This window comes from Alexandromys fortis, unplaced genomic scaffold, assembly GCF_014885135.2.
Source record: "Alexandromys fortis isolate MF-2015 unplaced genomic scaffold, M_Fortis_MF-2015_v1.1 scaffold_31, whole genome shotgun sequence".
In the NCBI taxonomy this organism is placed as follows: domain Eukaryota; kingdom Metazoa; phylum Chordata; class Mammalia; order Rodentia; family Cricetidae; genus Alexandromys; species Alexandromys fortis.
Window position 1 is genome coordinate 8,440,256 of NW_026067974.1, and position 20,980 is coordinate 8,461,235.

At 45.4% G+C, this 20,980-nt stretch overlaps 1 protein-coding gene across 1 annotated transcript in view; it reads left to right on the forward strand.

Annotated features, from left to right (window-relative positions):
* Window positions 1–562: 562 nt before the first annotated feature.
* Skap1 (src kinase associated phosphoprotein 1) overlaps window positions 563–20,980 on the forward strand; it is a 283,773-nt gene continuing 263,355 nt past the window's right edge. Inside the window, exon 1 of the mRNA XM_050157112.1 lies at window positions 563–855. Within this exon, the coding sequence (XP_050013069.1) occupies window positions 810–855 (46 nt within the window). The 5' untranslated portion in view covers window positions 563–809. The remainder of the gene's footprint in view (window positions 856–20,980) is intronic.

Below are 20,980 nucleotides of genomic sequence, written 5' to 3' on the forward strand. Positions count from 1 at the left end.
TCTCGTGTACTTTTGCCCAAGTTCACGCTTGTAGAAACATCTTCAGTACCTACCTGCAATCCAGACTTGGGCACTGACTGTGTTTTGAGAGGGAGAGGGCACAGCCCTGCGATCTTATCGATTGCTTTTTCTTCTCCTCTGAGAGAGAGAGAGAGAGAGAGAGAGAGAGAGAGAGAGAGAGAGAGAGAGAGCTGTTTCCCATCTCTCTTCTTACAGACCCTCACTTGAGGAGGGGCACTTTGTCTCTCTGTTTGTGTTGCCCTCTGATTCCGACAGATGTTGGGGAGCTGCATCATCACCGGGATTTTTGATTAGCCAACACGGCTTCCCCCTGGACAGCGAGCTGGATCAGAAATTGAGGCACTATCTATACTCTTAACAGGGACCAAGTTCTTTCTTAAACTCTGCCTCTGCACCCCAGTTCAGGAGCCACTAAGGACTTTTAAACCTGCCGCCCCAAGGCCAGTGCTTAGATGTTTCTTCCAAGACCGCTTTTTTTTCTTTTGGAATCTAGGCAATCCTTTGGTGCGGGGCGCCAAGGGCCACGCCTTTGACCTTGCGTGCTACCCCAGTCAGGGCGCGAGCCCTTGCGTGCACCTGCGCCCACGGTCCCCGCGCCCGCAGCCCGCTGCGCGCGCCGCTTCCTGAGCGCGCGGCGGCGGACCCGCCCTGCTGCTGGGCCCCAGGCGACAGCCGAAGTACAGGTGCCCTGGGTGCAGCTCGCCTCCCCTCTTCTTGCCGCCGCCGTCGGAGCAGGCCTCGCGTCCCTTGTCCCGCCTTCCGCTGCGGCCGCCTTCCCGCCGCGCCAAATGCAGGCTGTCGCCCTCCCTGAGGAGATCCGTTGGCTCCTGGAAGGTAACTCCTGGCACTGTGCCAGACCTCTGTCCTGACCCCTCAGGGAGGTCCCTTCAAGCCCCCCTCAGGGAGGTCCCTTCAAGCGCTGGGCTGAAGGCGAGAAAGGAGACACCAGGGCACTAGCCCTTCAGCCCTGTCATTCACCTAATATAAGCTCCAGGCTTCCAGAGTCCTCAATCCCACCCTTGTCCCCAAAGCCAGTCTCCCATCCTCCTACCTCAGGGTCCCTACCACTCTCCCGAGTCACACACTTCCTGCTCCTTTTAGGCATCTACGTCACTGGGCATCACTTCTAGGTTTCTAAGGTCTTGTGGGCCAGGTTCATGGCATCCCCTGACGCCTTGCATGGTCTTGAACCTGTCTCCCAGGGAATCCCTAAGGTCCCCAATCCTGACTCCTCACCTCACAGAAGACCCAGGCCCATCTGGGTAGAGATCTCCTTAGACATACAATGGGGCTCTGTGGAATTTTACGGGTCTTTGGGCCAAGCCTGGTGGTTAGGAGACTTCTTACAGGTGTGGAAAACCAAGGCCTCCTTTACCAGCCCTGTGAACTTCGAGGGGTGTCACCTGACCCAAGGAAAGCCTCCTTCCCTTTCTAGAAGTGTCCCATTGTGATGACCTCACCTTCAAACTACGGTGTCCTTCAGAGTTAAGGTCACACTCCCCGACACTCGACACTCGATACGTACTCCTGGCGCTCCAAAGAGCCTTCCCTGATCGACAAGATGGTGTGCTTGGCTCATAGTTTTCCTGTGACTGACCTTCCTGGGAGGACGGAGGCCTGGAATCTGCAGTCGCATAAGGGTCTCAAGAGGGAACTGCTCAGAGTTTCGCCTGTTGGCATCCAGGCGACATATCTGACACATAGTTAACAGATGGCCTGCTTTGGGCAGGTCATGATTTTGGCAAGCTGCGTTCTTTTCAGTTTCTCTCAATTTAATTGGCTTTATAGCTCCATTACCTTGTTATCTTGGTATAAATGCCCCCTAATCCAGAATTTGGCGAATGTTTTGGTTTCTGTTTGTGGCGCTGTTTCTGTTCTGGATTGCTTCTCTGTCAGAGCTGTCATTTGGGCATTTCTTTCGAGGTGATGCTTCAAAAAGATCTATTTAAAAAAAGCTTTTTATTTGTTTCGTGAGTGTGTGTTTGTGGGTGTGCACGTGCCACACTGCATTTGTGGAGTTCCAACGGCAGCTGTTTCGATCCTTCCACCTTCTGGGTGCTGGAGATCAAACTCGGGCCTTTGGGCTTGGTGGCAAGCCCCTCTACCCACTGAGCCATCCTATGGGGGGGGGGGGTTGAACATAGGACCTTTTCGAATGCTCGTCAAATGGTCTGCTACTGAGCTTCTTTCTCCCAACCCTCCCAGATCCGCTTAGCTTGTGAACCACGTGAAATCTAAACTGTGGGAATCAAAAGTGATTGGAGGACAGAAGAAATCACCCGGGCATCTAAAGAGAGGCCGTTGATTTACGGTATCAGACACATAAAGGAATGTTGCCATTGTCGTCTTTGGTTTCTAGAGACAGAACTGTGGCCATGAGTTTAACTCTACCCTTGGATTTAAAGACAGAGCGTTTCTTTTTATCAGCGTCCGTCATTTTATGAGACGAAATCCATTTTACAAGCTTGTTCAGCGACGCGTCAGTGTCGAGCTCAGCCTTGGTAGAAAATCCCCTCTGGTTTTCAGAGGCTTGCGACGCTTGCAGTCCACTCCTTTGACGTGTTTGACGTACGGTTCTTTATTGTTCAGAACTGACACTTTGGTAAACAACTCATTTTTGCACCTGCCACCTTCCTTTAGCTCAGATTATTTTCTTGTTAGCTGACCGTTTTTAATTGAAGTCTTCAGATCTCCTTCTAAAGCAGAACCTTTGTTTGCTGACAGGCAGAGCAGCCTATGAATGGAGATTAATTGCACGTCACATACTTCTGTATCAAACTTGCTGTCTTAACAACCCCTGATAGTGCTGGGCTCTTCAGAATGTATGGAGGAGCCTGAGGTTACATTCGGAGGAGCTTCGCTGGTTAACTCTTTCTTTGAAGCCATTTTACCTTTTATTTTATTTTTTTAAGCTTGTAATTATTGTCTTGAATCTGAAGTGGGGAAAAATGTGAAGTGGGATCCAACCAAGGAAAAATGATCAAAGAGTATGTTTTTGAAAGGTTTGCGTGAGACTAGCAACATATTGGTTAGAGGTTGGTTTATTTATTAATTTATCTATCTATTTATTTATTTTTAATGGAATGCAGTTGCTGGCGCAAACCAGCAAAATGATTTGTTCTGTTACAAACAATTTGTGGCTATTAGAAATCCAAGATGGCCATCAATTTGCTGTCTGTGGCTGGTTACACATCTCCTCCCACCACCCACTTTTTAAGGTTAACTGTTAACAATTAGAAAATATGTAGGTCCTGATCTCTGTGTAGTTGCTCGGTGGGAGGGAGTTACAGGATATGAGAGCGGAGACTGCCACCGCCACACAGCACGGGAGGTGGAGTTTCCACAGTGAATTACTGCTTTCATAAACCAAGCCATAAGCATTTGCACAGTGATTTAATGCCGGCCATCATGGCCATAACTTAAACATTTATTTATTTATAACAACAGGAGCATAAAGTGACAGGGACATTTTTGATATAATGTGTGTGATTTAAAAAGTAAAACATGCAAAGCACTGTGAAAGGTTTATACCCAAAACTTTGCATAATGAGGGTTTAAAATTAATTTTAAATGTAAAAGTTTAAGCATTTTAAGATGTCTCATTTGACATGGAAATCCTACTTCTAGAGATCTGCTATAGAAATTAAAGACACGAAATATATATATACAAAAGTTGATCCCGGATGCCAGTGAGGTGGGGAGAGCAGGTGATGGTTGAGTGACTCATGGGACATCCGTCTTAGTTTGTATCCATTCCAAAGAATGCAGGAGATCTGTGTGTCTGTCTGTCATCTGTCTATCTTAATTTGCAACGTGTCCATTTCATGTTTTTAAGACTAAAAGGGTGAAATACACATTAGTGCATATCAGCCCATTTTCACTTGGAAACAAAAAGCCAAAAAAAGTTCCGTACGTTATGTGTGTTTGGATAAGCTTCAGAAAAAGTGCAGATGAGGGTGTCCCAGACTCTTAACAGTTTCCTTTTAGGGACAGCGAGTGTTGTGAGAGTTAGTGATTTGTATTTCAGATGTCTTCATATTAGTTGGAGTGTGTCAAAGGTCATGTATCCTTTTGTAATCAGGAAAGAATAGTCAGTAAGGTTATGAAAAAAAAAAAAAAGACAAACAGAAGCCCCTAGAGGTGAGGGGTTTAAAGGGCCGTTAACTATAGGTGTGATTGTTTTTTCCTGTTTAGCCATGGGAGGATGTGTGCAGTTTCTGGCAAAAGACCAAGTACGGAGAAGCTTCTAGTAACCCAGGAAGCATCCTCTTCCAATCTGCCCTATCGAGCCACAGGGACAGAAACCGGTCCCGTATCAGTGAACGAAACAAGCACAGATAAGGAAACCGGGCATCTTCTGCCTTATTGAAAGAAGAGGAAATATTCAGGTCTGTTTTCAAGTCGTCAGGCTTCAGGTGTAGAAGTTATCTTTCTGCTTTTGTGTTGTGATAACCGTGCTGAAAACAAAAACAATGGAAGGCTGGCAGTTTGCTAATCTTTGCTGTACAGATGCAAACATATTATCCTCCTCCTGGTCTTCCTAGCGCTGCTCCCCCTGCCCCACCCGGTGTGTGTGTGTGTGTGTGTCTGTCTGTCTGCCTGCCTGCCTGCCTGCCTCTGTCTCTCATTCTAAGCATGAAGGAGGTGCAACAGATATTCCCTTGGCTCATAACACAACCTGCTGACCTCACCCTGATAGCTGACCTCGCCACCTGCCTAGCCAGTGTCTCTGCAGGGCTTGGAACATGGACTGATGGTCACTGCATGCGGCAGCAGTGAGTGCTCCTTAGCAGCGACTCTCACATCCAACCGCCTTCCAGATAGTTCTCCAGATCTGAAGTGGTAGACGTAGACGAAACTGTAAAACCCTGCCAGTGCAGCAGAGCTCCGGCTCTGAGGAACTTGAAGCAGCGAGTTGCTCCGGTTGGCAAAGGTTCTTTTAAACCGTCTAACTTACAAATGCTCTTGATCAATTCTCTTAAAAGATGAATTACGAACTTTCCCCATTTCCAATGAGTCTCTTTGAGATACTTTTAAACCCAGCATTATGATAGTGAACGTCTATGTTCTAAACTGCTATTGGTTGCTCCTGGGTTGTCTGGTGACAGCCCATGTCTGATGTATTGGTTTATATGGAGCTGGGGACTGAACTCACGGCCTCATGTGTGCTAGCCCAGGATCTGTCTCTGAGCCATACTCTGCTCCACCTTGTGCTCTTTGCTCCTGACATGTATCACTACTCACTTAGTGACACTGAGGCCTGTCACTATTCAGTTGGTGGGATCTGTGCCTTCCGTGTTTCTGGAACATTAGATAATCGAATATTTTGGAGTTATAAGTTGGTAAAAAGGGGCATCTTTGGTCTGGAGATGTAGTTCACTGGTATAGGACTTAGCTGCGATTCCAAAGGCCTTGGTTCTATTTCCAGGTGTGTGTGTGTGTGTGTGTGTGTGTGTGTGTGTGTGTGTGTGTGAGAGAGAGAGAGAGAGAGAGAGAGAGAGAGAGAGAGAGAGAGAGAGATTACATGCTGGAGTGAGAAGTTTCTTCCTGTGGCTTCCAGTGACTGAAGTTAGGTCATAAGCCTTGACAGCAAGCACCTTTTGCTCTCTGGCCATCTTGACAGCCCAGAGTGGCTCTCTTAGTAAACATGCCTAGGCTCTCAGGCATGGACTTTGTGATGTGTTTGTTTGCTTTCCTTTTTTCTTTTTTTTTTTTTTTTTTGTTAACTTTTGATATTGGTGTTCTCGCAGACAGGTGAATTATGACACACCCGAATCCTAAGTGCTGAGATATGAGCATAGTTCTGTTTAATGTTATTTTCACTATCGAAACTTCAGAAAACGCAAAGTATACCATCCCCTGTGGCCAATAATTCTTAAATTTCCATGCATCCCATGTATTTTTTCCTCTGGAGAGATAACATTGTTTCCATAGCAAAACACCTAAGTGAACATTAGGAAATAGTCTATTTTATTTTATTGAGATAGTGAGTGTCTCACTGTATATCCCGGGATGGCCTTGAACTCACTAGGTAGATTAGTCTGGCTTCCAACTCACAGACATCCACCTGCCTTTGTCTCTGCCTCCCAGCTACTGAGACTAAATGTGTGTCCAATAACACTTGGCTCAATAATTTAATTATTGATTTAAAATAATTCTAGGCATAAGATGCTAGCTCAGCCTCAGTCTCATTTCCTCTTAAGTTTGCAGTGATAGCTAACTTTTCTCCCCCTAATTTAAGAGAACATGCTTAGTTTATGCTGTAGATTTGTTACTTGAAACAGAAGCAGGGCCTGTGAGATGAGAGAGGATAGGGAAAGTTTGCATGGATCGTGGAGAGGAAAGAAAGCCAAGGGGCAGAAGGACTTTCCAAGAGCCCACCCCAGGCCATCTGGCTGATGGTTCCAGACCCAAGTTAGTGACTGAAGCGTGTCATGAGTGAGCAGCCATGTAACCTTCTCAACTGGTCATGCCCGGCAAATCTCACCACCCAAACCACAGCGGCAACACTGGATTCCAGGTTACTGGGATTCTGTACAAGTGAGTAAATCTCAGGACCGTCCCTTCAAGTCACAGAAGGGGTCCAGTGGCGCGAACTTTCAGGACGGCCTTTGGGAGAAACCAGGCAGGGATTCCTAGTTCCTCGTTACGGGTGGGTGTGAGTTATCAGCCCACTAGGAGTACTGCAGTCCCCGTAAAGACCCCAGGAAAACCAAACCTCCAAGACTTTAGAGACGCATTCCCTAGCCTTCACTGGCTGTTTCCTTGGAAACCTCATCTTGTCCATTTATGAGCCAATTACATCAAAACTCCATCGTTGGGAAAAATGACTGGACAGGGTTTCTTTGTGTAACCCTGCCTGTCCTTGAACTCATGCTGTAGACCAGGCTGGCCCCAAACTCAGAGATTTGCCAGCCTCTGCCTCCCAGGTGCTAGGGTTAAAGGCGTGTGCCACCCTGCTGGCAATGCTCACTTTGTTAAGAACTCATTTTTTAAAGTTAATATTATATTTTTTATTTGACAACTTGTTATCATTCTCCTCTTTTGAGGCAGGGTCTGATAACAGTCTTGGCTGACTGGGAACTTGCTGTGTATGTAAACCAGACTGGCCAATTACTGAGACCCATCTGCCTCTGTCTCCTGATTGTCATTAAAATTTTTTTTATGAAGTTTATTCATTTAATTTTAGGTTTAAATGTTTTCCAGCATGTATGTTTGTGCACCATGGCGTGCTTGGTGGCCGTGGAGGTCAGAAGATGGTATTGGATCCCCTGAAAGTAGAGTTATATACAAATGGCTGTGAAGAGCATGCTGGGAAGCAAACCGGGGTCCTTTGCAAGAGGAACAGAGCTGAGTCATCTCTCCAGCTCCTTACTGGTGTTTTAAAAACACATTTTGACCTTTTTGTAACAAGTGAAACTTGACAGGAAGTCTAAGATCACACCTACCAATACTGTTTTCCCTTTCAGGGAATTGCCACTCCACGGTAGAGCACACTGAGGTTGCAGGTAGTTAGGCCTGACGGTTGTTTCTGCCCGATGACCCCAAGGCCCTGTGCTGTTTATGTTTCTACCTCTCCTTCTGTTTATTGTAGATGGAACAATGAAAATGCCTACATACTTACAAAGAAAGCACAACCCCAGAACTAAGGCATAGCAACAAGGACTTTAGGTTAAGCTTTATTTAACTGGTGGCCAACTTTGACATCCCGCGTTAATGCTTTCCCTTCGGGAGTCTAATAACCTGGCCATGGAAATCTTCACATATGTACAGGGCGGCACTGTGAAAATAAAAAATAAAATAGAAATAACACGAGCATCCACCAACAGGGAGCAAAATGTGAACTATTGTACAGCATTTTAAATACATACGCAGTGTGTACACACACACTGATGGGCGGGGACTAGACTGATGTGGAAAGGTTGCTAACTCTGTTATGTTCAAACAGAGTTTGAACCTTGAGCTGGCAAGGTGGCTCAGTGACTCGAAGTGCTTGCTGCCTGAGCCTGGTGACCCGAGTGCCACCCCCAGAACTGAGAGTGGAAGGAGAGAACTGACACCTGAAAGTCACCCTCTGAGCTTCACACGCATGCCATGGCGTGTGCACCCTGCACACAATAATAAACAAATAAAATTGAAAAAGTCAAATTCTCCTCTACGTCATGGAAATAGCATATAATGAGGTATATCTCTCAGTTACTTTCATGGTGCTCCTGATAGCAGCGTTAGGAAGATAGGAGGCAGATGAGGCTCTTAGGCACTGCGTAGGTCCTGTCATGTTGGAACAGCATTTGGAACTGAGCGCATTCCTACCCAATGTTCAATAATTCCTCTCCTAGAAATTTACCAAGGAGCAATGAGTATTTAGCCTCATAGCGCAATCATCCTGTCTTTGTCGCTGATCCATTGCTGTGGAGAGACACCATGGCCATGACAACTCTTATAAGAGGAAGCATTTCATTGGGGTTTGCTTACAGCTTCAGAGGCTTAGTCCATTACCATCACGGTGGGAAGCATGCCGCATACAGGCAGGTGCTGGAGCAGAAGCCAAGAGCTCCATCTTGATCTGGAGGGAGAGAGAGAGAGACCTTGGGCCTGACGGGAGTTTTTGAACCCTTGAAGCCCAGCCCCAGTGACACCCTTCCTCCCACAGGGCCACACCTTCTAATCCTTTCAATCTTTTCAGAGCCTGTCCCTACTTGGGTGACTAAGCATTTGAACACATGACCCTATTGGGGCCATTCTCATTCACCACCCCCCCCTCGCCCAGAGCTGAAAACCCGCTCATTATCTAGCAGGGAAGGAACAGATGCTGGGCACCTTACACAACCAGTGCAATACTACAGAGCAGAAAGTGGCAAATCTGGCCACCCGTGTAAATAGATCCCAAACCCAGTCTGTTGACAGAGACTCTCGCGAGCGTTTGCAAGTTTAGACCCTTTTATGACAGAAGTCAGAATGAGGGCTAGCTTTGAGGAGGGGCACTGACTGCTAAGGAAGATTCCAGAAGGGTGGAAGCTTTCCTATGTTGAGCCATGTAAGTGGCCACATAGGTGCATGTATGTGAAAGTCAAGATTCGTGCTCTTGGGCTGACGGTGTAGGAGGCCCTTGGTTTGACTCCAGCACTGAAAAAAAAAAAAACCAAAACAACAACAAAACAACCTAGTTTATTTTATGTATATGAATTATAAATCAATAAACTACTAGTAAGAAAGGAAGACAAATGCAAGGAAAGAAAGATGGGAGGAATGGGAGGAGGAGGAATTTATGATGGTGGATAAAGAGGCACACGAGAAAGCTATCAGAAAGGACGAATGTTATAACAGATGTATAATTCTAAGCAAGTTTATTAAAGTTCAGTTAGAAGACTGGGGAGATGGTTCAGTTGCCCTGCAGGCTTGGGGACCAGCTGGATTTGATCCCAGGAACTCACATTGAAAGCAAGCCAGATGCAAGGGCTCACATCTGCAAGCCCAGCACTCCTACCACAGGAGACAGCAGGCAGAGATAGGAAAGTCAGCTGGAATCTCAGGGGCAACTAGCATCGAACACACAGCACAGCAGAAACAGCAGAAGACCTTCCTAAACAGGGTAAAATGTTCAGGTAGGTGTTGCTTTTTGAGGGGCCCACCACCCAGCGCCCAAATAAATCACTCATAGAGACTTACTCTTAGTTATAAATGCATGGCCTTAGCTTGACTTGTTTCTTGCCAGCTTTTCTTAACTTAGATTATCCTGACTACCTTTTGTCTCTGGGCTTTTTCCTTTTCTTACTTCTATATATCTGTATATATACTTTAATTCTTACTCCGTGGCTGACTGGATGGCCAGGTGGCCCGGTGGCCAGCCCCAAACGTCCTCCTCCCCTTGTTCTCTCAGGAAGCCATTTGTTCTCTCCTCTCCTGTCCTAGGGCTGATGTTACAAATGTGTATGCATGGTCACATCAAAGCTTTTGTTCTTTTTATATCTGTGCTAGGATTTGAACTCATAGCCCCATGCTTGTGCAGCAAGCAGTCTTACCCACTGAGCCATCTCCTCAGCTCCCTGAGATGAGAATTTACACATTTCATAAATTATCCTATCAGAGTCATTGACCTTCAGGAAGACTTGCTGTTTGGATGCTAAGACTATTCTGTTCCCAAGCTCAGTCTGTCCCATGTCTTATAGACAAGCTGAAGAGTAAGATTAAACAGTGGAACTTAGAGACTCCAACTCCCAACAGCCAGCTGCTGTAGTCACCGAGCCCAGAATGCAACACTGACTGACCAGAAGAAGCAATGAATGTGGAAATGCAAGGGAAATAAATATGAACAAGTATTACAGAAATTATAAGGTTTCTGTAGGATGTAACGGCTTGTAACATGAATAAAAGTTAGATCTATGGTGGCTATGTCAGCATATTAAGATCCTCAGGTAATGGTAAGATTACAATGCATCTTATCTTTCCTACATTTAAAGTGATTAAAAACTACTTTCGTATTAAATGAAATTAGTTAAAAATATCATTTTAAAAGCCGGGCAGTGGTGGTGCATGCCTTTAATCCCAGCACTCGGGAGGCAGAGGCAGGCGGATCTCTGTGAGTTCGAGGCCAGCCTGGTCTACAAGAGCTAGTTCCAGGACAGGAACCAAAAGCTACAGAGAAACCCTGTCTCGAAAAATCAAAAAAAAAAATCATCTTAATAGCTAGTTCTAGACTCTCTTTTAGGAAATGAGCTGTCATTGCTGAGGTAATACCATCATTGTTATTAGTATTACCATATTCGTTAGTATCGTTAGGGACAGTGCCTCTCACTATGTAGACCAGGCTGGCCTTGAACTTGAAGAGGTTCACTTGTCCCTGCCTCCTGAATGCTGGGATTTAAGGTGTGAGTTTCTACCCCACAACCGTCATCCCTGCTGGACAAACACTTCTTCTATGATGCGGGAAATGTTGTTGAAGGCTGAAACAACCAAGTTAGGCTGCACCTACTCCCCAGGAACAAAACGTCTTTCGATTTTGTCCTGCATATAAGAGAGGGAGAAAATGGCAAGAAGGTGAAAGTCTCGGAACTCAGTCAGACAGTGGGCGAGACGGTGTGTACTCTGCTAACGGGTGCAAGGTGCTTAGGAATGAGGAAGTCCTTTTAATGACCACTGTGTAACCCCACCACCACCACACACACACACACACACACACACACACACACACACACACACACACTCCCTGAACTGCCAGCATCTCCAGCCAGCAGTTTCTTCTGAAACCACAGGCCTGTCCGGTGAATACTGTTTGGGGGAAACTGAGGGAGAAACTAGGTCTAAACCAGGGTTTCTTGAAACTACTGACAGTTTCAGCTGGCAAAGCCTTGCGGTTGGGGCTGTCCTGTGTATTCTGGAAAGTTCAGCAACGTTCTCATTGGTGCCAGTAACAATCTCACCGGTGTTGCCAATCAAAGGTCCCCAGGCTCTGTCAAATCTCCTGAAGGACCCTGATTGGGAACAAGTGTTCTAAGCCTAGCTAACCAGGACAGTGCATGTATAGAAGCTGGGACCTGTAAGGAGTGGGACTCTGAGAACCTGGCTCCTTGAAAATGACCTGGAACCGGAGGAGAGCTGTGGCTTCCCCCAGGAGGAAGTTCTCACGAAGACTTCCGAGGCCTGAATAGTCCTGACGTCTCCAGTGTTCTCAGAATGAAGTTCAAATCACACATCACACTCCCGCCCCTCCCCGCCCCCAGCTTCCTTGCCACGTGAAAATCTGTAAGCGTGCCTCTGCATATCTTTGGTCCACTCTTGCTCTTCTGCAGGAGGGGAAACTTGTAAGGACTCTTTCAAGGTCCCCATTATCAGTTAGAGCAGCACCGTTCAACTTCCCTAACGCTGTGACCCTTTGATATGGTCCTTCACGTTGTGCTGACCCCAACCATAAAATTGATACTTCATAACTGTAGTTTTGCTACTGTTATAGATTACAATATATATATCTGATATGCAGCTTGGGGACCCATAGAAAGGGCTGTTTGAAACCCCAAAGGGGTCTCGACCCCCCAGTTGAGAACCTCTGCTTTAGAGCCTATGGACGATTTCTCTGAGAAACTTCATGAAGGAGGGAAGTTTGCCTTCTTTGTCTTCCTCGTTACCTAGCCTGCAGTTTGCTGCTCCTCACCTCTTTAGATTCCCGAACATACAGTTTTTCTATTCTGATATTTCAGCTGAAATTTGGCTTTGTAGAATCTTTGAGGTGGTGTTGAAGAAATTTTGTATTAATCTGTTCTTATTTGATTATAAAAGGGAGGGCTGTGCTAACCTTGCTACAGAGAGATTTGTTTCATGTATGTGCTTATATGTGTCTAAAAATAGCATTTTCCTTTTATTTGTTTGGTTTTGGTTTTTTCCTTTTTGGGGGGGGGGGGCAGAGTTTCACTGTGTTGTGTAGCCCTGGCTGTCCTGAATCTTACTCTGTAGACAAGGCTGGCCTCGAACTCAGATCCTGAGCGCTGGATTAAAGGCAAGTGCCACCATACCTGGCTAAAAATAGTATTTTCTAATTAATTCTAAGTTTTAAAAATGAAAAGTTATTTTCCCCTCCCTTTTGAGAGTGGGAGAAAAAGTTCCAGGTTATTTTTTCATAGTTTGAATTACCAGGCATGTATCTGATGCTTAGTACATTCTACATATTGTTTTAACTAATTTTCAGATATCTACTGTTTAATCTTCAAGTCACGCTATGAGACAGGTATTATTGATATCCTCCTTTTATGGATGAGGAAACTGAGATCAAGCAGGCAGTAAGAAAATGACTGTCAAGGCTAGAGTGTGGACAAAGTGGCCTTAGGATGCAGCACATGGCATACCAGACCCACGAGAAAATACTAAAGTTCAAAAAGACTTGTCCTGCAGCACAAGAGCCCCTGCCGCCTCCTCACCTAGAACAGACGCTGAGAGGTGGGGCCAGGCTAGCCTCGAACTCACAGAAATCAGCCTGCCTCTGCCTCAGATTCTCTGGGATATCCCCAGTTAGTGATTATATATATGAGGAGGGACGTCACGGAGCGGTGAGTGGTGAGGAAGGAATACCCGGAAACTGGACATAAAACCGTAATGAGCAGTCAGGGGCCAACTGGAATCAGGACAACACCCCCCCCCCCCCCCCCCGCCCCCGGCCCTCCCCCGCCCCCAGTGTGACAGGATAAACCGGCAGGGCTTGGTCAACACACCAGATTCTCCCTCCCCTTGCAGCCATCAACTCCCAGTAGCTCTTCAGCAGGGGTGGAGCCCAGTGAGCACCTCCTCCAGCCAGGGCGGAGTTTTGACTGGCTTGAACTTGAGCGAACAACAACCGTAGCCCCTGTGTGTTTGTGGTCCATCTGCTGCTGGGTCACATCCAGGAGACATTGTTTCATAGCACTTCTCCTAGCCCTGGGCAGAAAAATAGTCTGTCAGCCAAATCTTGAAGTTTTCATCCTCCCACCTCCATTTTCCGAGTATTAGGATTACAGATGCGTGCCATCACACCCCCGTTTATACTTGGGACCACTCTACCAACTGAGCTATATTCCCAACCCTAAGAAATCTAACCTTTGCTTCTTTAGAGATAGGCCCTCAGCTGGGCGGTGGTGGCACGCCTTTAATCCCAGCACTTGGGAGGCAGAGGCAGGCTGATTTCTGTGAGTTCGAGGCCACCCTGGCCCCACTATATAGCTGAGGCTGGCCTTGGGCCCTTCTTCATCCTTCTGCCTCTACCCCCTGAATTCTAGGAGTAAAGGAATGTACCACCACAACCAGCTTGTTTTATTTTATTCTAACTTACCTCTAAATAGCCACATGTAGTTAGTAGCTACTATATTAAACAGCACACTTTAAATGTCTGAGACAGAATAAAGAGCCCAAGAAAGAAACCCATGATCCAAAAAGAAAGCAATCAACAAGGGAAGCAGGAAGAATATTATTATAGCTATGGTTTTGAAATGCTATATAAATGTACACATGTCAAATTTCTAAGACATGATGTACATGATAAAACATTGATAATTTTCTTGGTTAGAAATCTTTACTTTGACAGAAAAAGCCAAAAGATACCAACACATTAATGTTGTTAACTTGAGGGACAAAATTCCATTCCTCTTTGAGTCATAAAGGTAAAGCTGTAGACTATGAGTAAAATGCTGAAATGTGGAGCCGGGCAGTGGTGGTTCATGCTTTTAATCCCAGCACTCGGGAGGCAGAGGCGGGCGAATCTCTTGTGAGTTCGAGGCCAGCCTGGTCTACAAGAGGTAGTTCTAGGACAGTCAGAACTGTTACACAGAGAAACCTTGTTTCGAAAAAACAAAAACAAACACACGGACAAAAAAAAAATGCTAAAATGTGAATGTCTAAGCTCGTTGAAGGCAGGGGAACAACATTTAATAATTGTCTTAAGCCCTTTGGACTGTGTTAACAAAATGCTACAAATTGCTGCAAACAGTTTATAAGCAACAGAGGTTTACTTTTCGTAGTTTTACAGACCAGGAAGTTAAGATCAAGACACGGCAGATTTGACGCCTCGTGAGGGTCTGTTTGATGTCTCGTGAGACGTGACGTTTTCTGTGTCCTTGCATTGTAAAAGAGACAAGTCATGACCCTGGGGCCTCCTTTTTTAAAGGCTCTGCCCTCCATCGCCTTTCAAAGGTCCCCACCTTTTAATACCACCACATTGGTGAGCATGTGCTGAGATGTGGATTTGGGGGAGACACAGGCATTTGGGCTATAGTGGTGACCTAAGCAAATGCTCACAGACAACAGCAAGTGAAACACTGGAAGCAGAAATACAGCCTACAAAACTGTCCCCAGTGCGCCCTGACTAATAAAGTATGTACGGGCCGAAAAGACAGAGAGATGTGGAGCTGTGGTGGTAAAGGCAGAGGCTGGGGAAGGGGCGGGGCATGATGGCAGAAATCAGCAAAGGGTTGTTGAAGTAAAACAGGGATTAACTCAATGCAGCTAGGGAAGCCGGGCATTTCTGTGGTCTTGCCTGGCTAGGACAGCCATTTATGTTTAAATGATATATACAGATAATTTGGGGGACTTTTTAGAACAAAAGAAACTGGATTACTACCCAATAAGTACATGAATTAATTAATTAATTAAAATCAACATTTTAACCTATGTTAATCCTTTTACCCACAGACCAAAACAAACAAACAAAAACCTCAACTATTTCCTTGGGTGCAATGCCAGTTAGAGGCAGAAATGTATCCATTCTTCTTCTCAGGAACGCGAGTTCTGCTTTAGCGGTTCAAATACTGTCGCACAATATCCCCTCTAGGAACACTTTTATTGGTATTTGGTTGGCGGAATTGTTTTCAGCGGCACTGGGTCATCCATCTTGCCTCCGAATAAAAGGTTGATTGAAGCAAACTTTTGAGTTTTAGAAACATATATCAACAAAACGCATTTGCAACTGTTAACAGCCCCGACATCAGTATTTTCGCCCCAGTGTGTCCAGAACATTATCGAGAAAACAGAGAGAAGCCACATTTATCTTTCAGTCGTTAGGGGAAAAAATGTGACCCTTAAGATGTCATTCTTCTCCAAATAAACAAAATAGTGACCTTGTAAAGGGACAAGGTCAGAGAATTTGGGGAAAACATCAAACACTCTTACTAGCCGTGAAGCGGGAGGTCCAGGCCCCTCCTAGCAGGCAGCCTTTGCACGGAGGTGGTGGGTACATGACAATGGTATTGTGCCTCGAGTGTTGTGCGCGCCTTCTAGTCCCCTGCTCCAGTCTTCTCCTTCCTTCCTTCCTTCCTTCCTTCCTTCCTTCCTTCCTTCCTTCCTTCCTTCCCTCCCTCCCTCCCTCCCTCCCTCCCTTCTCTCTCTCCCTCCCTCCCTTCTCTCTCTCTCTCTCTCTCTCTCTCTCTTTCTCTCTTTCTCTCTTTCTCTCTTTCTCTCTTTCTTTCTTTCTTTCTTTCTTTCTTTCTTTCTTTCTTTCTTTCTTTCTTTCCTGTTATGACTTCCTAGCACAGATGTCTGAAACCCGAGGGCATTTTCCTTTAAGGGCAGGTGTGAATTTTAATGGGAACCATGCGTCTTTGCCAAATTGTGCTTCCCTTTTAAATATGAGATTTCAAGCTACTGTGTGTTACTTTTAGGACAAAATACTATGCATTTATGAGTGTGCCTTCTGCATGAACATCACCACCTCTTTTCCCTCCTGACCTTGTTGTGCTCTCCAAGGTCGAATCTTTTCATTATCTGTAACTCACCTGTGGTCCCTGACCTCCAGAGACTTTTGTGAAAGGCACTCACACACCCAGCACCTCCTTTTTGGTAGCTCCTGTTGTAATTCTGATTGGGCCCTGAGCATCTATCCTTTGCTAGACCCATCCTGCTCATTTCTCAGTGCTCATTGAATACGTGATAAAGAATAGGTGCATTTGGGTGTGGTATTCTTTATGACAGGTGCCTGGCATCTTTTCCATGTGAGGACTTGAATGTCACATGGTATTACTCACTCTCTAGCTGAAGGCAACTGTGGACCTCCTATGAGGGCCTCATCCTCCTTTTTGATGCTGAATATTGCAATTACAGGTACCCCAAGGCTTTCCGATCTGACAGAACATGATGTCTGTAGAGGAAGAGGGCTTGTTTTTGTTTTCTTTTTCTTTTTTTTTTTTTTTTGGTGCCAAATATCAAATCCAGGCCCTTGAGTATATAACAGGCATGTGTTCTGCCCTGAGCCACATTCCCCACAAAGAGCTCATGTTAGCAAATCCGTTGTCTACTTAACGAGGAGGGGAAAAGCCACTAACAGCATGGTGACTGGAGAGAGGTGGGGCGCCGCAGGGCGGTTTGCAATCACATGCCTATCTGGAATATTCAAGCAGGCTTGCTCAAGCCCTTTGGGTTCTCACCATGAGAAACTCCAGCTTCTCAATTGAAAAGCGAATGTAGTTTTTCTTTCCTTACTGTTTTCATATCAGGATTTTGCTGGAGAATGAATGCAATATGAAGAACACAAGCCAGCATGTGTTCTTCTGACTCCGTGTTTTCTTGGCTATGTATTTCATCTAGAAAGCTTGGGGGTGTATCTGTAGAGCAGATTCTAAATAAACAAGGAATGGATGGGAGAGGTCATCTCTGTGTCTTTTTGCTCCTCCGAGAAGATGCTGATTGCAGGTAAAGAAACAAACGCTCCATGCCTGAAGTGTCAGAAGGAAAGGCCTTCACTAATTAACCAGAAGGAAAACTGAAACAGGACAGGTTTGGAGAAGAGAGTCATTTCCTTCTTAGCGGCCTCACCAGGGCCGTAATTACAACCCACTGGCACGTTTCAAAATACAGAGTATGCAGTCATTTTACTTAGTAAGGGTGGCTGTCCACTGCATCTCAGTAAAGCTGGGTGGGGGAAGAATTCAATAGTAGAGCGTGTGTGTGTGTGCATGCACACACATGTGTGTACAAGTGCAAATACAGGTGTATTCTACAAGAAGAAAGTGAACAGCTTAACTTACCACTTCTTCTTCTTCTTCTTCTTCTTCTTCTTCTTCTTCTTCTTCTTCTTCTTCTTCTTCTTCTTCTTCTTCTTCTTCTTCTTCTTCTTCTTCTCNCTTCTTCTTCTTCTTCTTCTTCTTCTTCTTCTTCTTCTTCTTCTTCTTCTTCTTCTTCTTCTTCTTCTTCTTCTTCTTCTTCTTCTTCTTCTCCATCATCATCGCTGCACTACTGGGGATTGAACCATCATGGTAGGTCAATACCTGACCATTGAGGAATATCCCAGTGCCTTTTGTATTTTTGAGATAGGGCATCACTGAATTACAACAGCTGGCCCTCCACTTTCCATCCTCCTGCTCCCATTTCCTGAGTCGCTGGGATCACAGGCCTGTGCTACCAGATCGCAATCATAGGACCATCTTTGCTGCCTTCTTCCTGTACCTACCTATCCATTGGAATCTGTCCCTGTTAAGGATTGTGGGAAAGCCAGCAAGGCCCTCTACCACTGAATGAATCGAGGGTGGGAGATGGAAAGTAAGGGGTCTCCAAATGGTGAGCACCTCAGGGTTCACACTGATCTTTATTTTACTTATTTCTTCTAATTTGGAAATACATAACAAGAAATATAAATAATACGAAGACAATAAGACTAGCTGCCATTCCACCACCTGGTCGTGATCTCCGCTGATATGCTAACCCTTATCCCCGGGCCACCCGGCATGTGGCAATGACTCTAAAAGGAGTGCATTTAACCCAGTATTTCAGTTTAACTTTCTAGTTACTGTGCGTGTGTGGAAAGCTTGCAGGAGTTGATTCTCTCCTCCCACCATGAGGGACCGAGGAACTGAACTTTGGTCTTCAGGCTTGGAAGCTAGGGTTTTTACCGGTCTTGCTAGCCCTATTTTGGTTTTTTAAAATCTATCAGATTTAAAAACATTCAGATTATATGGATTATCGCTTTTATTAATTGAATTTTTGTAGAAAGTTTTGGTTCACACAGTTACTGAGCAGATGATGCAGAGTTCCCTTAACCCTTCTCTTTCCTCAGTTACCCTTAGTTAGAATATTTTACACCAGTGTGGTACTGTATTAGTTAGGGCTCTCTGGAAGAACAGAACTGATAGAATGGATGTATTTATACGAAAAGGGAGTTTATTAGGATGGTTTACCCGCTCTGGTCTGGCTAGTCCATCAGTGGACTTCGCCAACAGAAGGGCCAAGAATCCAGTAGTTGTTCAGATTATGAAGCTAGATATTTCGTCCGGTCTCTGCTCTGTGTTGAATGAAATGCTGAAGAAGTAGGCTCTAATACCAGTGAAGGAATCCCCCAGCTGTCGGATAGATGAACTTGCCAGTGAGAGTGAGGGCAAGCAGGCAAAACCCAAAAGCTTCCTTCTTCCACGTCCTCTTGTGTGGGCTGCCACCAGCAGGTGTGGCCCAGATTTAGGGTGGATCTTCCCACCCCAAATGATGAGATCAAGTCCCTCACAGTTTTAGTTGATTCCAGATGTAGTCACGCTGACAACCAAGATTAGCCATGGCAGGTACTGTGGTTATGATTTATGAATCGGCATCATCCCACGCCACCTAAAACCCACCATTCATTCAGGTTTCCTAGTTTTCCTAATGCCCCTTTTCCATCTCAAGAGCCTATCCAGGATGCAGCCGAGTCTTCTCGGGTGCCTCTCAGCTGTGACTGTCTCCCACATACCCTTGTTTCTGATGATGTAACCCTTTGGAGGAGTGCTGGTCTGGTATATGACAGAATGACCCTCTGTTAGAATGTGTCTAGCGGTCTTTTCATGTTTAGACTGGGGTTCCGGACTGGAGGGAGAAAGGGTCACAAAGTAGCATTTCCATCACGCTGCACCAAGGGTCCACACTGTGGGCGTGATTTATGGTGGCTGATGTTGAACCAGGAACACCTGGCTGGTGTCAGGTTTCTCTGCTGTGGAGTCTGTTTCCCCTTTCCGTTCTGCAGCCTTTGGAAAGAAGGGGCTGTGTAGAGCACACATAACAATTGGGAGGCATGTTTGCTTTATTTTGGGGTAGAATATTTGTGTGAATGACTTTGAGTTCCACATTAGAGATATGTCTCTTATCTTCCATTTGTTAATTAATTTATTTATATTATTTATGAATTTAAGGATTTTTTTATAATTTGGGTTATAATTCAAGACTATTTTGTTGTGTTCAGATCTTTCTTTCTTTCTTTCTTTCTTTTTTTTTTTTTTTTTGAGACAAAGTCTCAAAGTTGTATCCCTGACTGGCTTGAGTTCTGTCTCTAGCATACATGTGAGCATACACTACACACACACACACACACACAGAGAGAGAGAGAGAGAGAGAGAGAGAGAGAGAGAGAGAGACAGAGACAGAGACAGAGACAGAGACAGAGAGACAGAGAGACAGAGAGACAGAGAGTGCACAGCAATGAAACCAAGATGCTGGCTGTCAGCTGCGGATGGTCATTTTACCGACTCCTCATTTCCGAATCTACTTATGTCAACACCTTTCTTCCCTTCCTTCCAGTGAGGTTATTCCATCCATCTGTAGGATAACGGGGTTTTGTCATGACAGCCTGCATTTGAGATCTCTCAACTTAATTGATATTTGATGTTTGTTGACTGTGCTGGCTAGGGCCATCTGGATAGGAGGGAATCTCTATTGAGAAAATGCCTCTGTAAAATCCAGCTGTGGGTCATTTTCTTACTTAGTGATTGATGTGGGGAGGGTCCAAACCATTGTGGGTGGGGCCACCCTATCTGGTGGTCCTGGGTTCTGTAAGAAAGGTAAGAAAGCAGACTGAGCCAGGTAGTGGTGGCACACGCCTTTAATCCCAGCACTCGGGAGGCAGAGGCAGGTGGATCTCTGTAAATTCGAGGCTAGCCTGGTCTACAAGAGCTAATTCCAGGTCAGGCTCCAAAGCTACAGAGAAACATCTCTTTAAAAAAAAAAAAAAAGGAAGAAAGCAGACTGAGCAAGCCATAGCCAGCAAGCCAGGAGCAGCACGTTTCCATGGCCTCTGCATCAGCTCCGGTCCTGCAGGCTCCTGTCCTGCAGGCTCCTGTCCTGCAGGCTCCGGTCCTGCAGGCTCCTGCCTTGTTTGAGTTCCTGTCCTTCGATGATGAACGGTGACATGAATATGTAAACCAGATAAACCCTTTCCTTCTTGAGTTGCTTCTGGTCATGGCCTTTCCTCCCAGCAATAGTGACTCTGACTAAGATACAGACGTTAAGGACTCAGTCTCTGTACTGTGGAGTCTGTTGGTTTTAACAATTATGTATGTCATGTATCCTCCTATAGGGTCAGGCACTATAGCTTCAGTGCTCTGAAAAGCCCTGTGCTTCACCTTGTCCTCCCCACCCATTGTTGTGAACCTCTTACCATCCATGGGCTTCTTAAAATCAATCAATCTATCTATCTATCTATCTATCTATCTATCTATCTATGATCACACACAAACACACACACACACACACACACACACACACACATATATATATA